Genomic DNA, 19,960 nt, shown 5'->3' with positions numbered 1-19,960 from the left:
TTTAAATTTCCAAATAGAAATATAGAAATATATCTACAGATCATTCAAAAATCGAATAAATCATCAATTCAATCAATTATTTTGTTATAATTGCAAATACCAACACCCTGTATAAGCACCGATAAATAATAAGCGTTGACAATTTCTGTGTCTAAAAAAAATATTCTCCTTAAAGGTCCAAAAAAGAAAAACCGCGGACGCTACCAATTCTTTATGTATTATTAAATTATTTTATAAAATCGATAATCAATTTCATTTAATAATAATGAAAAACGTTTAATTATTTTGACACTATACATTTCAAATTAGCGTGACTGAAAAATCTAAACGAAACATATATTTTTTCTGCTACTAAGCAGCATTATGTACTTATTATTGAGTTCCGATTTAAAGTGTGAGTAAGCCAGTGTAATCAAAGTACAAGTGATATCTTGGTTCCCAAGGTTGGTAGTGCATAGGCGAATTAATTAATGGTCAATATTTATTAAAGAGCCATTGTCGAACTTAAGTAGGTTTTAAGTCAATTATCGAAACATTTTGCTTGCATTCCAGTCTACAAAAAAAAAATCAGCCTCTTAATATCCCACGGTTGGGTTAACGATCACCTAGATAAGAAAGTTTGGAGGTTATTTGACCACGCTTCTCCAATGCGGTTTGATGGATACACATGTGGTATAAATACATTAAAATCTGGGAATGAAATTAATTATAAATACAAATTAAACACATGAAAATTCAACAGCGCTATCTTAGGTTATCACAAGTAAGATTATCATGTTCTAAGTAACAGACCATCTCCTCTAGTTTACAAATCTTCAAATCAATCAATCTTCAAACGATTTCTTTGACTTCTACGACTTAAAACACGTAACTAACACAAATACTTAACACTATAATCGCATAAAAACTAAAATACTTTAAATTCATATATTTTTCCGTCATCATAAGAAAAGTTAAAAATTGCTCATTAAAATAACCTAATTCATATAATAATATGGGTATGCTACCTCATGCGTTGCATGTGTTTGTGAGTTAAATAATAAAAAAAGGCCTAAGTCGTCAAAAACTCATAAAAGAATTCGGCTCTGGCGCGGCGAGGAGTGCTGCCAAAAATCTAGTCAGACTGGTGTGTAGTGCAATGTACTGTGAGGCGAATTCGGAGGGACAGAGGTGGTGTGGAGTGGACTCCGATTGTAACGAGATAAGATCTTCAGATGCAACATGACTGGTGAGATAAAAGAATGGTCTGGCTTTATAGATTGGCTTAATCAAAATCAATTATGTTATCGAATAGCCTTTTACAATGCACTCGCCCATTTGAATCGTGAAGAGTTTCCATATGTTTGCTATGTAAATTTTTTTTTTTTTTTAGAATCGGGCAAGAATGTGTCAGTAAATATTAAATAATAATTCAATCAAAAAGCATTGGCAACTGTGAGTACGTGGATGTAAATTGAATTAAAAAAAATCAATCTATGTATTTTTATTAAATATTACATACTTTGTATTTACGTTTTAGTCAAACTATTATTAGTCTCGAATATGTTATATACAGTTGACGTATTGAGTTTTAAAATTTGTCCTTCCTTATCACATTAGCATACATTTGGCACACTGACATATTGGGACAGAGATATATAAAGGTAACGCTAATTCGTCCGAACACGTCTTATTGATCTTCAAGTTATTTAGATTTTGTATGATATGACCTAAATATTAATATCTGTTACATTAGCTGATATGCTATTGTTGTACTAAGTGTAGCGGGTTTGATGTCTGGCTTTAACAAATGCAGGGTTCAAAGCGATCTGTTGTTTGATCTTCCTAGCTAATGTAAACCAACTTACTATAGTTAGTGTACCGCGATTGTTTGTTCAATTATCAAAATTCAATACATTAATAAATGTATTGTATTTTTGTATTTGAGCTATATAAATATGCTATAACAGACATCTCCATAATAATCGCTGTTCAGTCGTTAGATAGTCGTATGGCAAGAGTAGGTACATCTAAAAAGTGCAACGCGATCGCTGGAGGCTGCGGGCGGGAAATAAAGATGGCCGAAAAGTGCGCGGGCGTCGACCGGCCGTCGACCCCGCCCGGCACTTAGACCGCCTAGGAAGGTGACTTTGAAACCTAATAAATGTGTTTATAATTATATTAAAATGTACCGTGTCGATGACTCGATGACACATAGAATACTATTTATTTTGTAAGTTTTTGTGACGATGTGTTTTGTAAGCGGAATATTTTTCTTTTTTATATAATGTTTACGCTTAGATTTTTGTGTATTTTATATTTTTAGTTGAATCATTTTTAACTGTAATACAATTATAGGTATAACGCAGAGAAGTATTATATTCAAATACTACTAATTCTGTCCTATTAATCCTACTAATATTATAAATACGAAAGTTGGTGAGGATAGATGTACGTACATATGTTGTTTGTTCTTTCACAAAAAAATTATTCAACGAATTTGGATGACATTTAACAGTAATATGGAATATACATTAGTGTAACACATAGGCTACAATTTATAATGATTTTATGCAATTTGGTCATAAAATAACGTTAGATATAAAGTAATAAATATAAATGTGATTTGAAAAGAATATTCATTTTAGTTAAAAAATATCAATTTTTTAAAAAATTAAATGGTTTAAAAAAAATAAGTATTGGTAAATAAAGACAGTATTATATTTTACAATTCATTTTCGGTATATGTGTGATTACACGTATGCTGTTAGCATGCACGCCATCATTCGACGGGGTCATGATTTGAACCTTAATTGCTATAAATTATTGTCTTATTTATAACTATAATAATTCATTGCTGTATATAAAACATACCGTACAGTACAGTAACAGCCTGTAAATTTCCCACTGCTGAGATAAGGCCTCCTCTTCCAATAAGGAGAGGGTTTGGAACATATTCCACCACGCCGTTTCAATGCGGGTTGGTGGAATGCACATTTGGCAGAATTTCGATGAAATTAGACACATGCACAAGAACGATAGTAAATAGAAAAAATTTAAAAACGTATAAAGAAAGATACAATAAAATTATAAATTTGACTAAACGTGCTCAAAATAATTTTAAAATAAAAAACGCGGTAAATAAATCAAAAGCTTCTTGGGAGGTAATTAGAAATACAAATAATTGCTTACCCAGAATTACTGCTAGTAAAATCAATGATAATGGTGTAACAATAACTAACCCCACGGAGATAGCTAACAAATTTAATAATTTTTTTATAGATGAAATAACAAATTATAGTAAAATATCTTATTCATATAACGTTACTTTGTATAAAAATTATAATATAGTTGAATCATTGTTTTTTAAACCCACTGATTATATTGAAATTAAAAATATTATTCTAAATTTAAATAACACACAAAGTGTTGGGTATGATGGTATAAATACAAAAATACTTAAACAAAATGTAGACATTTTATCACCATTATTAACCCATATAGTAAATCTTTCGTTGTGTTCTGGTAAATTTCCTGATGCTCTTAAACTTTTCAAAATAATACCAATTTTCAAAAAAGGATGTCGTTATAACATATCAAACTATCGACCAGTTGCACTTATTCCGGTAATTGCAAAGGTTTTTGAAAAGGTAATATTTAATAGGCTAATTAATTTCTTAGATCATCATAAAATAATAGTACGTCAACAAAAAGGATTTCGAAAAAACAGTAACACCAATATGGCGATTTATGATTTACTAAAGGAAGTAACTTATAATATAGATCTAAGGAAACCAGTCTGTGCCATATTTTTAGATATGTCTAAAGCTTTTGATCGCGTAGATCATAATATATTAAAAAATAAATTATATGGAATGGGGATAAGGGGTATATCTCTTGAACTTATAATATCCTACTTAGAAAAAAGATTGCAATATACTGAAATAACTAACCTAATTATAGAAAGAAAGGAAGAGTGTAAATATATATCACAGTATAAATCAAACAATTTTGGTGTACCACAAGGTAGTATTTTAGGACCCCTCTTGTTTCTATGCTATATAACTGACATTACTGAATCGACAAAACATGAAATGGTACTTTTCGCTGATGACTGTACTATAATAATTAAGGGCGATAAAATCGAAAGTTATGAACAAGATATAAATGACGCATTAAGAGATATAATAGATTGGATTGATAAAAATAAACTAATGATAAATTTAAATAAAACTAAAATTATGCATTTTCAACAAAGAATAAAATCTACTAATATAAACTTACGTTACGAGGGAATTACAATTCCATCTGAAAACCATACAAAATTTTTAGGTTTAACAATAGATAGGCAATTAAATTGGAAATCACATATAGAGGACACTTGTGCAAAATTAAGTAAATTCGCCTTTGTACTAAAAAAGCTAGCGCGCATTTCTAGTCTTGAGACTACTCTCATAGCATACAATGGTTATGTTGCCTCAATTTTACGGTATGGTGTCATTTTCTGGGGAAATTCTACAGACTGGGAAAAAATATTTAAAGCTCAGAAACGATGCATACGAGCTATTTGTGGTCTAAAGGTAGAAGAATCATGTAAATCACACTTTAAAAAGCTAAATATGACTTTTCCATCTTTGTATATTTATGAAGTAGCAATGTTTGTGAAAAATAATCCTAGCCAGTTTAATTTAGCACTTTCAGTACATAATCGAAATTTGAGAAACAAGAGTAAGTTGCATCTGAGCCCCTCCCACACGGCCTTAATGCAAAAAGGAATTTTTAGAATGTCAGTAAAGATATTTAATAAATTGCCAGAATACATAAAATCATTACCAATACTTCTATTTAAACGTAAATTAAAAGTATACCTCATTGAAAAGACATTTTACAAAATCTCTGAATTTTTTGATATTAGTTAATGATGTTTGCCTAAGTTCGTATCTAATTTCCTAATTAATCTTATTTCTAATTATATTATATTTTGACATATTTTAATTAATGTTTTATTATTATTGTTATTATTATTATTATTATTGTTTTTTTTTATGTTTTAGCAGTTAATTATTTTATTATATTTCAATTAATGTAAAGTAATAATGTGTACCAATTTATATTTGTATGCCTAGGGGCGAAATTTTTGTTGTTTTCAAAAATTTTACAAATAAAGAATTTGAATTTGAATGCAGGTTTCCTCACGATGTTTTCCTTCACCGCTGAGCACGATATGAATTTTAATCACAAATTAAGGACATATATATAATGCTTGCCTGGGTTTGAACCCGCAGTCGTTGGTTAAGATGCACGCGTTCTAACCACTGGGTCGTCTCAGCTATGGCCAGGCCATAATATTGAATATTTAATTCATTGTTCAATATACACATTAATAAATCTATTATGTCATCTTCACGAAGATCAACTAAACTCTATATAGAACTCTATGGGACTCTACGAGACTCTACTTGACACATGTAAAATTTGATACAAATATACACTTTTCCTACTCCCTTTATGATCTCATATACATTTATATACTCTACTTTGTTTTCTGTATCTGCTTCATTAGTGATTAGTATATAACGTCGCAGATCCTGAGGTCGTAGATTCAAAGTCCCGGTTTGGGTCTCAAGATTATCAGTAGCAACCACGATTTTAGAAATTTGTAGTGTTCACACTTCCGATCCTCGAAAACACGTAAAGCTTTACTGTTATTAAGAACGGGAAATATTATTATTCCTTAAAGCATTGCCAGTAACATTATTATTGTTATTACTAAAATTTTGTTTAATTTCTATATAATATATGATTTAAAGATTGATTTTACCTAATAATATATTATTTTTTATATACATTTCCCAATAATTTATTGTATTGCATATATGTCTTAAAAAGAACTTACTGGTACTATACTTTGAAACATATTTGAATATAGTATTTTATATAGTAATAAATAACGTCTCTGAGTGATATGACATAGATGAGATATAATGGCACACACAGGCGCACTAACTGTGCGAAGTTTAATTTTTAAGATAAACGTTGCAGATCTTTGATCTTTACATTAACCGACCCCTTCAAATTGTTACTTTTATGTTGAAATAATTATATTAGTTACGTAAAGTCACTTTGTCTGTCTGTCGTTCTTTCGCTACTAAACCGCTGAGCTGAATTTGATGAAATTTGGTATGAAACAAACTTGACCTCCAAGGAAGGACATAGGGTTCCTTTTTTGGCTAAAACATGACCACCAAACCCCTCAAACATGAGCCAAGCCGCGGGCAACAACATGTTAAGAATATTTATCGCAGTAATGGATTTGTTAGAGATTCCTGTATTAATATACAAGGAAATAAAATAAGTTTTGCTATAATGTTAAAATGCACCATGTATTTTGACATTGACTCCGCTAATACCTAAAATATTAAAAGCATGTGGGCGAAGACTCTTCATCAATGCGCAGGTCGTTAGCGCAGAGCAGTGTACCGCGACGAATAGAACTTGATCCTTTGTGTAGCGCGCTCGTTGTTAGTCAGCACGAGTTTAGTTTTAGGGTTGGTAATCAGTATTATTTATTCTCCTTGTAGATGCTGACTATATATTAATAAGATAATGATATTTCAATAAGCAATTACACGTATTAGTCCACCAGTGGGACATTTATACGAATATATATTAATATTTGTTTATGACAGTATTTCATACTTAAAATGTATTATAATGTATATTTGTTATTTATTAGTGAATTATATGGCACAGACATACACGTACCTCTTATATTAGGTATTAGCTAGAATGACGTTTAATTTACATCTGTCTTGTGTTTGTGTGGGTGTTAGTCTGTGTATGTGTGTAAGTCACTTATCAGAAGAAGCGTCGCGTTTAGAAGTGGGTATATAATTTAGCATAATTACAGGTACTACGCTTCATTTTAATTGGTGAAATAAACGCTCTTGAAAATAATTTTTAGAAAATTTCGACTTCAAAGCGATGGTGTTGTATGACTTTCACATGTCGGACAATCATCGTTCTGTTTACCAGTTATTATATAAGTATAAGAGTATTATAGTTTAATCATAGTTACTTGGTGGTAGGGCTTTGTACTAGCCCGTCTGGGTAGGTACCACCCACTCATCAGTTATTCTACCGCCAAATAATAGTACTCAGTATTGTTGTGTTCCTGTTTGAAGGGTGAGTGAGCCAGTGTAACTACAGGCACAAGGGTCATAACATCTTAGTTGTCAAGGTTGGTGGCACATTGACGTAAGGAATAGTTAATATTAATTTTTTTTGCAGCGTCTTTGTCTATGGGTGATTGTGACCACTTACCATCAGGTGGCCCATATGCTCGCCAACGTATACCATAAAAAAAGTATAGTACGATACAACTTAGTTGTAGCATCGGCAAAATTCGTAAAACCGATTACAATCGAATTAAGTACGCTATCCAAAATTATCAATATTATTAGTTTATTTCTTAAGTTAATATGATCTTTACACAAACGTAATAATTTGTAATATCATATGACCTAATATATTCGTCAATTTGACACGTCGATTTACATGCACTTGCTTTCTTGGATTGTACTGACGCTAGTATTTATAGCGACGAATAGCGCGATTGGGAGCTATTTCTATTAGTTGTATAAATCGGCAGTAGTTGATGTTATTGAATTTGCCGATGCTATGTCTAATTTGTGTCGTAGTAATAACACTTTTAAATTTCGAAGTGTTTTCATTTTTCTTTTTGTTTTTATTAAGAGTAGGCAACCCTATCTCGCAATAAAAGAATTACAGCACATTTGGAGTCTGTTTATGAATGTACTTAAATCATTTTTTAGATTGCATACCTTCCCAATGATGTAAATTTGAATCAGACGAAAAGGGTTTAAGATTTTAAAAAGGATTTTTAAGTCTTTTATGTATTAAGTGGTCATGTTTTAAAAGATTTCCTTTAATCTCGATTTGAGTGAAAATAAGGGTGCCCCTACACATCATAGAAATCGTATTAACTACCCATTTTATTATTAAAGAACCATGCATTGAAAATACCGCATCCAAATAATTTGTTTTTATTTGTAATATGATGATTTTTTTTTATTCTAGCTGAAGTCTTCAGATGAAGGTGGTACCGATGTGGACACGCCTCCAGCCAACGGATCCATCTTCACCATGACTCTCAAAAATAATCACCTCATTGTTGAAACGGAGGAGAGAAATGTAAGCTTATAACTGTCATTAAATCAACCATTATATTTTAAAGACATTATAATTTACAACGCTTTAAATCAGATTATTTTAAGACCGACAATATCGGAATTGTATCACATAATTTTAAATCTGTCTAAAGTTCGATGACCTCAGTGTCGTAACTGTCGTATTATGAATACATTATTTTCTATAATAAAGATATGTATGTCTTTTTTTCAGGATATTGCTAAAAATGGTCGCGAAACGAAGATGAAATATTCTCCCGACAACGACGGTATATTTGTAGTTGAAGTCCAACAATCGACTACTTACAGACCTCATAAATCACTTCACAACTCACCACCGCACGATCCACAGATTTCAACCAATCAAGCGCTTATTCATCGCGTTCCTGAGGATTTGGAAAGGAAGATCATCATTGAAGAGGACAGTGAACGAAGCAGCGGGAGGTATGAGCGACAGGCGCTGGCTTTATCAAGTACAGGCTTGTCAATATCAGATCTCAGCATGTCCTCAATCGGTTCACACAACGTCAGCTATTCATACAGCAGTCAGGTGGGATACGATCAAGGTCCATTCGGCTACCCGATCTACGCTGGATACGATACTTCTAAAGACGATCTAGCTGATGCGATAGTGCACGACAATTCCCAAGAACCACTTATAGGTAAAACACCAACCGACCCTGATAAGCCAGTTGTAACTGCAGCTATTTTCAAACAAGATTCCATAATCGGTAATGATATGCTGCAAGGTCCTGGATATAGTATCGAAGGGTCGACTGATGGTCCTTTACTATCTGATGTGCAGGCCAGGGAGTACAGCCTACAACACTTGCACGATATCAGAGAGAAGAAATTAGAAAACGGTGTTGCTATACCCATATCTGATAAAGTTGATAAAAAAATGAAAACAATAAATAGGGCAGATAGTCTGCCTGTTGCTACTCAAGACGAAACGGATGTAAAAGTCATGGAGACGATAGCTGAGGATTTTCCTCCAAAGGATGTAATAAAAGGTAAGAGGGCGTCACTGCCAGTGATAAAGATGGATGTATATGAATCAGTTAAGGAGGTGATTAAAACTGGATCACCTAAATTCGAGAGGCTTACGAATGAAATGTCCCCAGGTGTAAGCAGTTTCGACAGTCCCCCCATGATCACCATCACGGAGGAGAGTGAGTCGGCCAAGTCTGATAGCACCAGTTAATTCTATCTCAATTTTATTGTAAATAGATGTAAGTAACGATGTGATTCGAAGATAATTAGTAATTTGTAGGGTTTTATGTGCGGTAACAGTAACTGTTTGCTTTTGACAAATAAAAAAAAAATCCAATGTGTTTATATTTTGTTTATTATATGATGTTATTGTTAATTTTATACATATGTATCATCATTTAGTTTTAAAATTTAATTATAGTCATTGAATTTATATGAGTATTGTTGGAAGTAATTTTAAAAATAATTTCGTATGTTTTTATTGGAATCGCGTACGGTAAGTAATTTTGTAAAATTTCCTTAGTCAAGTAGAAGTACATTGTAAGCTTCTTGGTCTGTTTTTCGTTTGTCCGTTATTTTATTTATTAAATGTTGCCATATTAGATAATCTAATGTAGTTTTATATCTGTGTTGATTTATCTTCGCTGTTCAAGTATTTGTAGTAGCGAAATGACGCTTGCGTTATTAGGCGATGTAATTGGAAGATCTACATCATGTAGTAGGTGGGGTGGCAGATACTATAATCGTATGTTTCTTTTTAGTTTTATCTATTTATTTATTCTTTCAATACTTAAATCAAAAAGAGATACACTAATAAGAGCAGAAGAATAAATACTTGCTGTCTTAATTATGGGCATCATAATGAAATTTAAAGTGAAAATAGGAAAGTTTAAAAAAAATTGAAGAAAGAAAGACACAAATCACAGTTTGACTATTATCTGAGATGAAATAAATAGTCTTAGAGAAAATACATTTATATGCGACAGAGAAATGAGAACCATTTGTTTACGGTTAGCTCGGCTTAACTTCGAAATCAATATTTCTAATTTATTTTCCATAAATATTTAATGTACATAATGTTATTTCACAGGCTTTTTAAATTAACCAAATTAATTGTATGTATTAATTATTCCATCGACTAAATTTGATATATTTATTTTTTTATTGTTTTTGTTTTGCCAACACGAGGCAAGAGTCACGAGACCTATAAGAATATTAAAGTATAATTATTTTAAGTTCTGTAGTTCACATATTGATATATGGTATGTAAAGAAATCGTGGAAAAATGGCATGATATAATTGTGCTAAAAATTTAGATTAATTTCATTGATTTATTGATAAAAAACATTGTTGTATGAAATATGACAATAGGAATTCTAAAATAACGTACAATTAACATGTGTGTATGAAAATAGTTGATGTTTAGGTATATAACAATGGATGGTCTGAGTGAAAACTAAATGGGAATAAATTATGTTTTACGAATTGTATATTAGGATTTTGTGCAAAATACGTTTTTATTGAAATTGATTATTTGACGTTTTAAAGAGGTTTTACTATAACACGCAAATTTTCTTTTCAATGGGAGTTATAGTCATTTATACTTTGATTTATTTTGAAAAAAGATTGTTGTTGTATTTTTTAACTGATATTTTTATTTATTTTACCTCGTGAACAAGACATTCGTAGACATCGTCGAAATATCGAGCTCCACCAAATAAAAAACAAAATTATGGTTAATATTCCTTTTTAAATAACAGATATTTTTATTATACATAGAGTCATGTTATTGGGTATTTCTGTCGAGAATTCTCAGTAGCTGCTTTGGAATTGGAAGTTGAGTCGTGCACGTAAAGTCTGTCCGTTCGTATCGAATTGCCATCGACATAGTGTGTTTGCGCACACTTTTAAACAATGCTGCCCGATTTTCTATCTAGTCAGCTATTCTACAATGAGAATGACACACACTATTATGTGTATGTGTACAATCAATCTATTGATTGTTTATTCCTTTAATCAAACAAATAAAACTGATACACACACATACAAAGCGATTTACGTATGAGTACTGGAATACTGAATACCAAGAAAATACTTTTTAGATATTTATAGGTTTGTCATATGTCTTATACTGTGTTTTTCCGAATGAAATACAAACAAATATTTATGATGTTCGACTTTAATGATGTATTTGTAAAGATTAATTGTTTTTATTATTAATTAATTTACTCATGTATTTTTTATGTTAAAATAAATGTTTTTTGAAATGAGATGGTAAGTAAGTTTGATAAAAAAGTATTCGTTTAATATTGAAACCAAGTGATTGTGAATCTGTGGTTATTTTAGTTTATTATTAAATTTTCATGTTTGGAACAATTTGTTTCCTAATAGGTTTTTTTTTGTAATGAAATTTGTAAATAATACTAGTTGTTAATATTTCTCAGCATCTTCGTGGTCAAATTAAAGTGAAGGCTTAGTATAAGTTTAAAATTTAACTGAAAGTTATATAGAAATTTTTAAAAAGGAAAATCTTAACCTATTTATCTTGTTAGACTGTGAAAATAAATGTTGGCATAATTTTCATTATTTTTTGCATTTTTTAAAGTAAATGATTAGTAAATATTTTGTGAAATGTTTTTATTACAAATTGCGTTTGTTTCCGAATTTTTACAATCAATTGTTTTAGCTAAGTTAAATTTTTAGCAATCAAATGTTTCGTGTAACACATTTAAACAAACATGTAGAAGTTATTTTTAATGTTGAATTCAAACTTTTCAATGTTATTTTTATGTATGTCTAACACTTAGAACAATTTTATTTTAAGAGAAAGCTCATAACTTCTATAGAAATTGTAAATTTTTATTTCAGACATTATATCGTTATTATGTTAAAGTTTAAAGTCTTTGACTATAATTAGTTAGTATAGAATTTAGAGTCGATGGTAGCTTCAAGTAACGTCGAGACGACAAGCGCCAATGATCTTTGGCTTAATTGTTTTATATTACAAAGTTATTATCATTTAAATATAATTGCATGAAAGTCTTTTAGCGTCAGTAATTTCATTTACAAACATTAGTAAATTCTACGTCACTACTTTCATTTAACTTTCATTGCAATCACAGAATTTTCAATACTGTATTTTTATTTGTTTTTGTTTTTGTTTTATTTAAACATGGAGAATATATTTAAGTTTAATTCAAGGCAATATTCAAGTTGTGTTCTAGTTAGCGCCGTCCTAAATTATCGAAAAAATGTGCCAAGCAAATTTGAATTCTATCTCGTTATATTAAGTGCTATTCTATTGTAAATGTGAGAATACGTAAGAGAATTAGATTATAAATTATGAACAAAAAATAAATAATATTTTGATTTGCATTAATAATTTAATGTTTTATTTGTAATTACTTTTATAAATAACTAACGTTTGCAAATTAACTTTGTATTTTATTTATCCTACCTTCTTACCTTTAAAAATATTAAAAACTTAAAATTTAAACATAAATGAATTAAAGATAAACGAAGACACAAATGATTATAATACACAGCTATTGCTTATCATTTAAAAAAGGACAAAAATAAAGCAACAAAATTACAATAAATAATATTATATCTTCTACAATCTCTAAAAATATAAAAAGCAAAATATAGAGGTACTCACAATAGTTTGTTACTTTAGTTGTATATCAGATCAAGAGATGGCGCTAGTAGTATAACTTATATACAAACCCAAAAGTACAGATAGAACAAAAATAGTGTTAATGGCGACATCTGTGAAGGGGTTGATAAACTTAACAAGGGTGAAATATTTATTTAAGTGAGGGTTTAAGCGGAATAATAAATAATTGTAACATACTAAAATGATACTAGAAAATGTCGATAGATGGCGGTTTTATTCATAATGATTATTTAAAAAAATGTACAATTTATGTTTTAGAAACCCAAATTTGTTTTGGTTAATAGCTGTAAGCTTAGGGGTTAGTTAGTATGATAGTATAATATAGGATATTTAGGTAATAATGATGAATGATAGGTTTCGAAAACGATTGCTTGTACTTGTTTTAAGTGACTAAATTATATAATTGGTGGTAAGGCTCAGCCATCAGTCTTGCTCAGCAGATATTCTACCGTCAAATAACAGTACTTGGTATTGTTGTGTTTCGGTTTGAAGGCAGAGTGAGCCAGTGCAACTACAGGCACAATGGACATAACATCCTAGTTCCAAATGTTGCGCAATAAAAAATGATTTATATTTCTAAAAGCATATTTCACACCTCTTACTTAAAAAAATATAATGCTTGCTAAGTCGGTTCAAGTAGCAAGTCACAAAATATATTTTAGATAAAAAGACTAATTTTTATAAGTAAAGTCAAATGGCCAATTGTTAAAAGGCGTAAAATTGTCTTAACTGATGATAGGGACTGATGATATATCTTTTTGGACTAAAAGTCGCTGTAGTGGACATGAGGAAATCTGCTTGTGTTGGGCGAAAATCTACCACGTGATTAACCCTTATCGAAACAGAGGAGAGAAGAGGCTGTAGGCCGTCAGTTAAATATTTATTTACCTTTCATTTAAGGCGGTAGTTAAAGTCAGGAAGTTACATTAAAACTTTCAAGACAAATACTGAGAAACTTAACAAAAATTATGCAAATCAAAACGAAATTCACGTTAATCATAAAAATACTATTTTTTAAATGTAAATATTAAATCAGCTGCTTAACAGGGAATTAAAATGTGTAATAGCTATGGTAAAGTAATTAATACCAACAATATAAAAATCGGCTTTCGAACTGTGCTGTCCACACTATAAATATAGCGCGTGATGTCCTTAGAGATTAAAGTAGTTTTTCATTATAAAACTGCGGTTTTCTGAAAACCTAATTGGGTGATCAAATATTTCCCAACATATAATGTATCTGGCATTAAAAATATATCACATATTATGAAAATTTTGCTCGAGCGTCGGTAGTAACGGTTAAAATATAAACAAAACGTATTATATTATGATTGACTTCGATCAATTAATTTAATAATTATATAATACTCGGAATATATTCTAATTAGGATTTATTTTGTTTAGATTGAGTTATCACGGTATACTCGTACATGTATTTAGTTATAATATATTAAAGTAAAAGTAAAAAGTAAAGTAACAGCCTGTAAATTTCCCACTGCTGGGATAAGGCCTCCTCTTCCATTAAGGAGAGGGTTTGGAACGTATTCCACCAAACTGTTACAATGCGGGTTGGTGGAGTGCACATGTGGCAGAATTTCGATGGAATTGGACACATGCAGGTTTCCTCACGATGTTTTCCTTCACCGCCGAGCACTGATGAATTATAAACACAAGTTAAGCACATATATATGTATAGTGATGCTTGCCTGGGCTTGAACTCGATATTATCGGTTAAGATGCACGCGTTCTAACAACTGGGCCATCTCTGCTATAATACCTTAGTATTTTATTAAAGGGCCGTTGATCTTATAGCTAACCTATAAGGAATCCAGGACGGGTTCGATTAGCTGGTGACGCAAAAGAAGTAATTGGGTTTTCTATCCACCGTTAGCTTGTCATGCTATTGTGGTGCGCACAAGAAAAAAAGATTGTTTTTTTTTAATAACAGGGGCGTCTCATTGTGAATGCTCTTGCTCATAGTATGGTTTTCTGCCACGCTGGTATTTCTATTCATATTTATGGCGACCATGATTGGCGATTATGATTGTTGTATGACGACCTCTGTGCTGTAGTATATATGCCGGGATTCGCGGCCGAGTTGATGTAGAAAAAGTTTTCTATTTTATGTTGGGTCTGGGTGTTAGTGGTGCCGTTGTTACTTCTGATTTTCCATAACACAAGTGATTTAGCTACTTACATTGGGATCAGAATAATGTATGTGATGTTTTCCAATATTTGTATTTATTTTTATGTCAATACACTCATAGCCTCTCCATATGGAGGATATACATCGCTGGGAAGAATCAGGATCTAGGTTTTATTTTATGATTTCGGTTGGGTATAAAAATTGTTATGTATAAACCAAATAAAAGATAAATTAATTACCGTTATGTATTATATTTCGTTTCAAGTACGTATATATGATTATCATACATAAGAACGAGTTTACCTCAAACTTAATGTAGTTATTTTACATGATAATTTATTCCTGTTGTAATATTTTAAATAAACTAACTACCTTAAAATTTATTTCATTTTTTTAATGTTAATTAAAGAAAATTGGTAATAAATTAACATTCGGGTTTTAGTGTTTCATTAATTATTTAAAATTGTGATATAGAATGATAAAGTGATACATATTTATTTATTTATTTATTTTGATAGCATTGGCCTGATGGTAAGTGGCCACCAACGCTCATAGTTATTGGCGCTGTAAGAAATAATATCATTCGTTACATCTCAACAATCTTGGGCGTTAAGACGTTATATTCTCGTTATATCTATTTAAAAATTACTAAACTACAACTAAAAAACTATTGTGTGAACGTGTATGTGTCGATTTATAGATAAATAAATATAATGTAAATACATTCAGTAAATATCACATTTCTTTGTTATTTAAATTTACATAAGAAGTTTAATCCCGAGCCCGAATATGTCATTAGAAATAGGACAAATAAGATCTATCTATCGATCTTTAGCAATAAATAAAAAGACTTTCTTTATAATATCTAACTGAAAAACTTCTAAATATATGAATATAAATAAAACTTATACCAGAAGAGTGTGGTAAATAATTACTGTTACCCGATTAAATTTTGAACTATTGATGTAACAAACGTGACTTTCATGTTCTGGTCCTAAATGAAGGAACAAAGAATTGATGTTGGCTTCTTTAATTAAATTACGATTAATAATTATAGAGCTGAGATGGCCCAGTGGTTAGAACGCGTGCATCTTGATCGATGATTTCGGGTTCAAACTCAGGCAAGCACCACTATATATATGTGCTTAGTTTGTAATTCATCTCGTGCTCAGCGGTGAAGTAAAACATCGTGAGGAAACCTGCATGTGTCTAATTTCATAGAAATTCTGCCACATGTGCATTCCACCAACCCGCATTGGAACAGCGTGGTGGAATATGTTTCAAACCCTCTCCTTAATGGAAGAGGAGGCCTTAGCCCAGCAGTGGGTAATTTACAGGCTGTTATTTACTTTGCTAATAATTATAAATAGAACGAATTTCATTCAAATATGGATCGTTTGAACGTCATATTAAAATTATCGAATGATTTTCGATTAATTTTGACGCACAATAGGCTACACTACAATTTGTCAATTTACAGGAAATGACGTGTGATTAGGAAATAGTCTAAGGCGTGTTAATAATTTTAATGTTATTATACTGTAAGGAGTTTCGCATGCATCGTCATTGACCATCTTCTTGAATTTAATTTTAGGAATGATATTAATAAATAATATTTATACATTAATATATAATTGTATGACTTAAATATTACATGTATTATCATATGATTTTATAATCGTTTTTCACGAATAAGGACAAGATATGCAACAGGACATTAAATTTAAATTAAATATTTTTGTAAATTCATATCAGGCAATTTATTACATTTTTCATTTCAAAGTCTAATTTTTAATTTGCCTGATATTTGTCTAAGGCATCTGTAAGGTGTGATACAAGCCCAATTAAGATACCAATGTTTCCTACTGCAAGATAACTTCTGTTCTGAGAATAGCGACGAAGTTAGTATATTGGTATTGGTAAATTGCCTTTCATTACTCATCACTTTTATTGATTTTATGTAATCAAATCAAATCAAAATAAACTTTATTCAAGTAGGCTTTTACAAGCACTTTTGAATCGTCATTTTATTATTAGTGAAGCTACCACCGTTTCGGAAAGTAGATTCTACCGAGAAGAACCGGCAAGAAATACAGTAGTTACTCTTTATTAACATTTAAAAAATACAAAGTCATGTTAGTTAAATACAATTATTTAAATTAATATATCCTGCTAGAAGTCAACAGGTATGATGTCTGTTATATGGCTATTTTTAAGCAATGCAAAAAGTGAAATGATAATTTCCTTTAGATAAGTATATTTTTTGCAATTTAAGTACAAATTGAGAAAAGAAAACACTTCGGTACTTACGCAGGCCTAAATCAGTAATCTTCGGTTAAGATTGATGCTCTAACTACTGGAATCTCTCGACCAGAACAGTTGGACATTGATTAAACTGTAATTTGTCCGTCTGTGTAGATCTTTAAATAATTATAAGGTTTCACCTCTTGGTCCATAAAAGATTCTCTAATAAACTGAGATATTGAAAAGTTTGTTTGTTAAAAATTATCTAGAACACTTTTTTGACAATATTTTATTGATTTATTAACACAACGAATGTTATAGGATTTTTAAATAATACTATTAATTACTTAATGTTTTTGTCAAATAGAGGTCAATTAGTTAACAGGGGTATGGTATGTGGCCACAAAAGCCTAGACCATAGACTGGCGATGTAAGGATTAATGAATAACTAGTGCGCAATAAATCTTGAGAACTAAGATGTTATGTCCCCTGTGCCTGTATACTAGCTGACTTACTCTTCAAACTGGAAGACAACAATAGTAAATATTGCCGTTTAGTGGTAGAATATTTGATAAAGTTTACTCAAAGCTCTACCATAAAGCAAATCTAAATTTTAAGTAAGGATGATATTCTTTTACATTTAATATTAGCAATTACTATATAGTATTTGAGGCCTGTGTATCTGTGTATGATCTCTCTGGTTTCTTGATTGATTGGACCTAATATCCTTAACTGTTCAAGGAGAAAACAAATCTAATTGTATGCTCTGCAAGTGAAGTTGCAAGATGTACTTAATTTAATACATGCTAATGTAATATGTTTTGTAAAAAGGTGCTTTATTTTTTTTTAATGAATGTGTTACAGAATATTTATTTTCAATATAATGAAGTAACTAATTATATCCAATAAATAAATGTCGATGGAAATTTCGGTACATTGATCCCGGGCTGAGGACAGGACAACCACGCACCGCTCGAACAATGGAGTTTTAAATTTTTCCAACTCCAAAATTACCATCCAAATAAACATAAAGGCGTCGTCAACTACCCTCATCTCGCTATTGATTCACTGCGGATAATTGAGTACACGCGTGTCACCCCCTGGACCCCCTACCCCCTGGCCCTCCGAGCACCCCCACACACACGTCGCACCTCATTTGATTACAACGGAAAAAGCGACGAAAAATCGAGTAGATGCAGTAATCGCCTCGTCGCTATAGCAACCAATATTAACGGGAGTAGAGCGACCACGCTGCAGGGCGGGACGGTCCGAGGAAGAACGATTCTAGTATTGATACAAATATATCTATTTTGCGTGCGATGACAAGAAATTTATAATGTAATGCTTAAATTGAAATGCCTGAATTTACGAAATCGCTATCCGAAGAAGAAGAAACATACTTACAAACAAAATAATACAAAGATAAATTAAATGCATTGACAGTGTGAATACATTGTTCTGAAATTTGTTAGAATATGTAAGAAAGGAAAAGCATTATTCATTAGGAGAAGTGATTACAGATAAGATTTAGATGGCGATTTAACATTACTAGAATTTTTTACGTTATAATTATACCTAGTTGTTTTTATATCATGAATTAATTTTAAATTATTTACTATATATGTTTGTTAAGGTAAATGTTTTACCAATGAGGTTACTGCTTTATATATTTTAGAATTAATTATTACATTAAGGATAATTCATCCAGAAGAGTAGCTTAATTCAGTTAAAATCTCATAAAACAAAGCGTCCATAACAATTCGCAATACATTTATAATTCACAAGTTAAACATAACAAATATCATAAGCGTCGTAATATAATTTTATCAATACATAAATTTAAGAAGCACATTAACGGAATAACGTAACACTCGCATTAGCAAACGAGTCCCGTTTCATTACGCGAAACCTGGTCACGTAACGAGTAATACATAAATAGATTCCACGCATAATACATCCGATTCTACACCCTCCTCATTTTGTGCCTCGCTAAAAAGCCTAAACCCCCTCGTCCCAGTTTAAACATCCCCCCGGCTCATGCAGATTAGCTAAAACTACGCATTTTTTACCCCACTCACGGGGAGAGCGTTTTTCTCTCTTTGCCCTTCTAACTACCGAAATGTGAGCACGGGAAAGTTAACGTTTTAAATATGTCCGAAGGCACGCATTAAAACCTCTCGCGAACTGCAGAACATTAGAACCTCCTTTCTCGATTATTTTTCGTACAGATTTAATTTTTGTAATTAGACTTTAGCGTTAATTAGGTCCTGTTTTGCTTCAGTGAGATTTTGCCGAACGTGTTTTATCCTGGTTAACGATTATTTTAATTAATACTGCTTGCTGTTTTAGTGTTACTTGATTATATAAGTTTGTTTCTTGGTTTTACGTATGTAAACTGTATTAACTAACGGTTACTTACTACGTTTAAACATTAATTACTATTTTATTTTTAATTAGTTACATATTATTGGGATTGTAATGATATTGTTAATAGTTATTTAAATATTTGACAGATACATTTAAAATAGATTTACCTAATTAAATATTAATCATATAATATAATTTTTCGAGTCTCAACTTTTGATTTTTTACGGTAATTGCAGTACAGAAAATGTCTTTTGAAGTGAAATTTCTTTAAATTCGTTGTGATTTAAAACTTGATGAAATTAAAAATGCGTCATAAAGATATAAAAATAAGAAAAATATTTTTTT

The 19,960-nt window shown here is 30.8% G+C and overlaps 1 protein-coding gene across 3 annotated transcripts in view; it reads left to right on the top strand.

Annotated features, from left to right (window-relative positions):
• LOC124534438 overlaps positions 1-9,962 on the top strand; it is an 80,033-nt gene extending 70,071 nt beyond the window's left edge. For 2 of the 3 annotated variants that reach the window (XM_047110315.1, XM_047110314.1), the window contains exons 5-6: positions 8,080-8,193; positions 8,404-9,962. In XM_047110315.1, the coding sequence (XP_046966271.1) occupies positions 8,080-8,193; positions 8,404-9,393 (1,104 nt within the window). In that variant the 3' untranslated portion in view covers positions 9,394-9,962. The remainder of the gene's footprint in view (positions 1-8,079; positions 8,194-8,403) is intronic. The other variant, XM_047110316.1, reaches the window with a different exon arrangement.
• The last annotated feature ends 9,998 nt before the right edge of the window (positions 9,963-19,960 follow it).

This window comes from Vanessa cardui, chromosome 12 (genome assembly GCF_905220365.1).
Source record: "Vanessa cardui chromosome 12, ilVanCard2.1, whole genome shotgun sequence".
In the NCBI taxonomy this organism is placed as follows: domain Eukaryota; kingdom Metazoa; phylum Arthropoda; class Insecta; order Lepidoptera; family Nymphalidae; genus Vanessa; species Vanessa cardui.
Note: the sequence above shows the minus strand (reverse complement) of the source record. Positions and strands in the feature narration are given on the sequence as shown.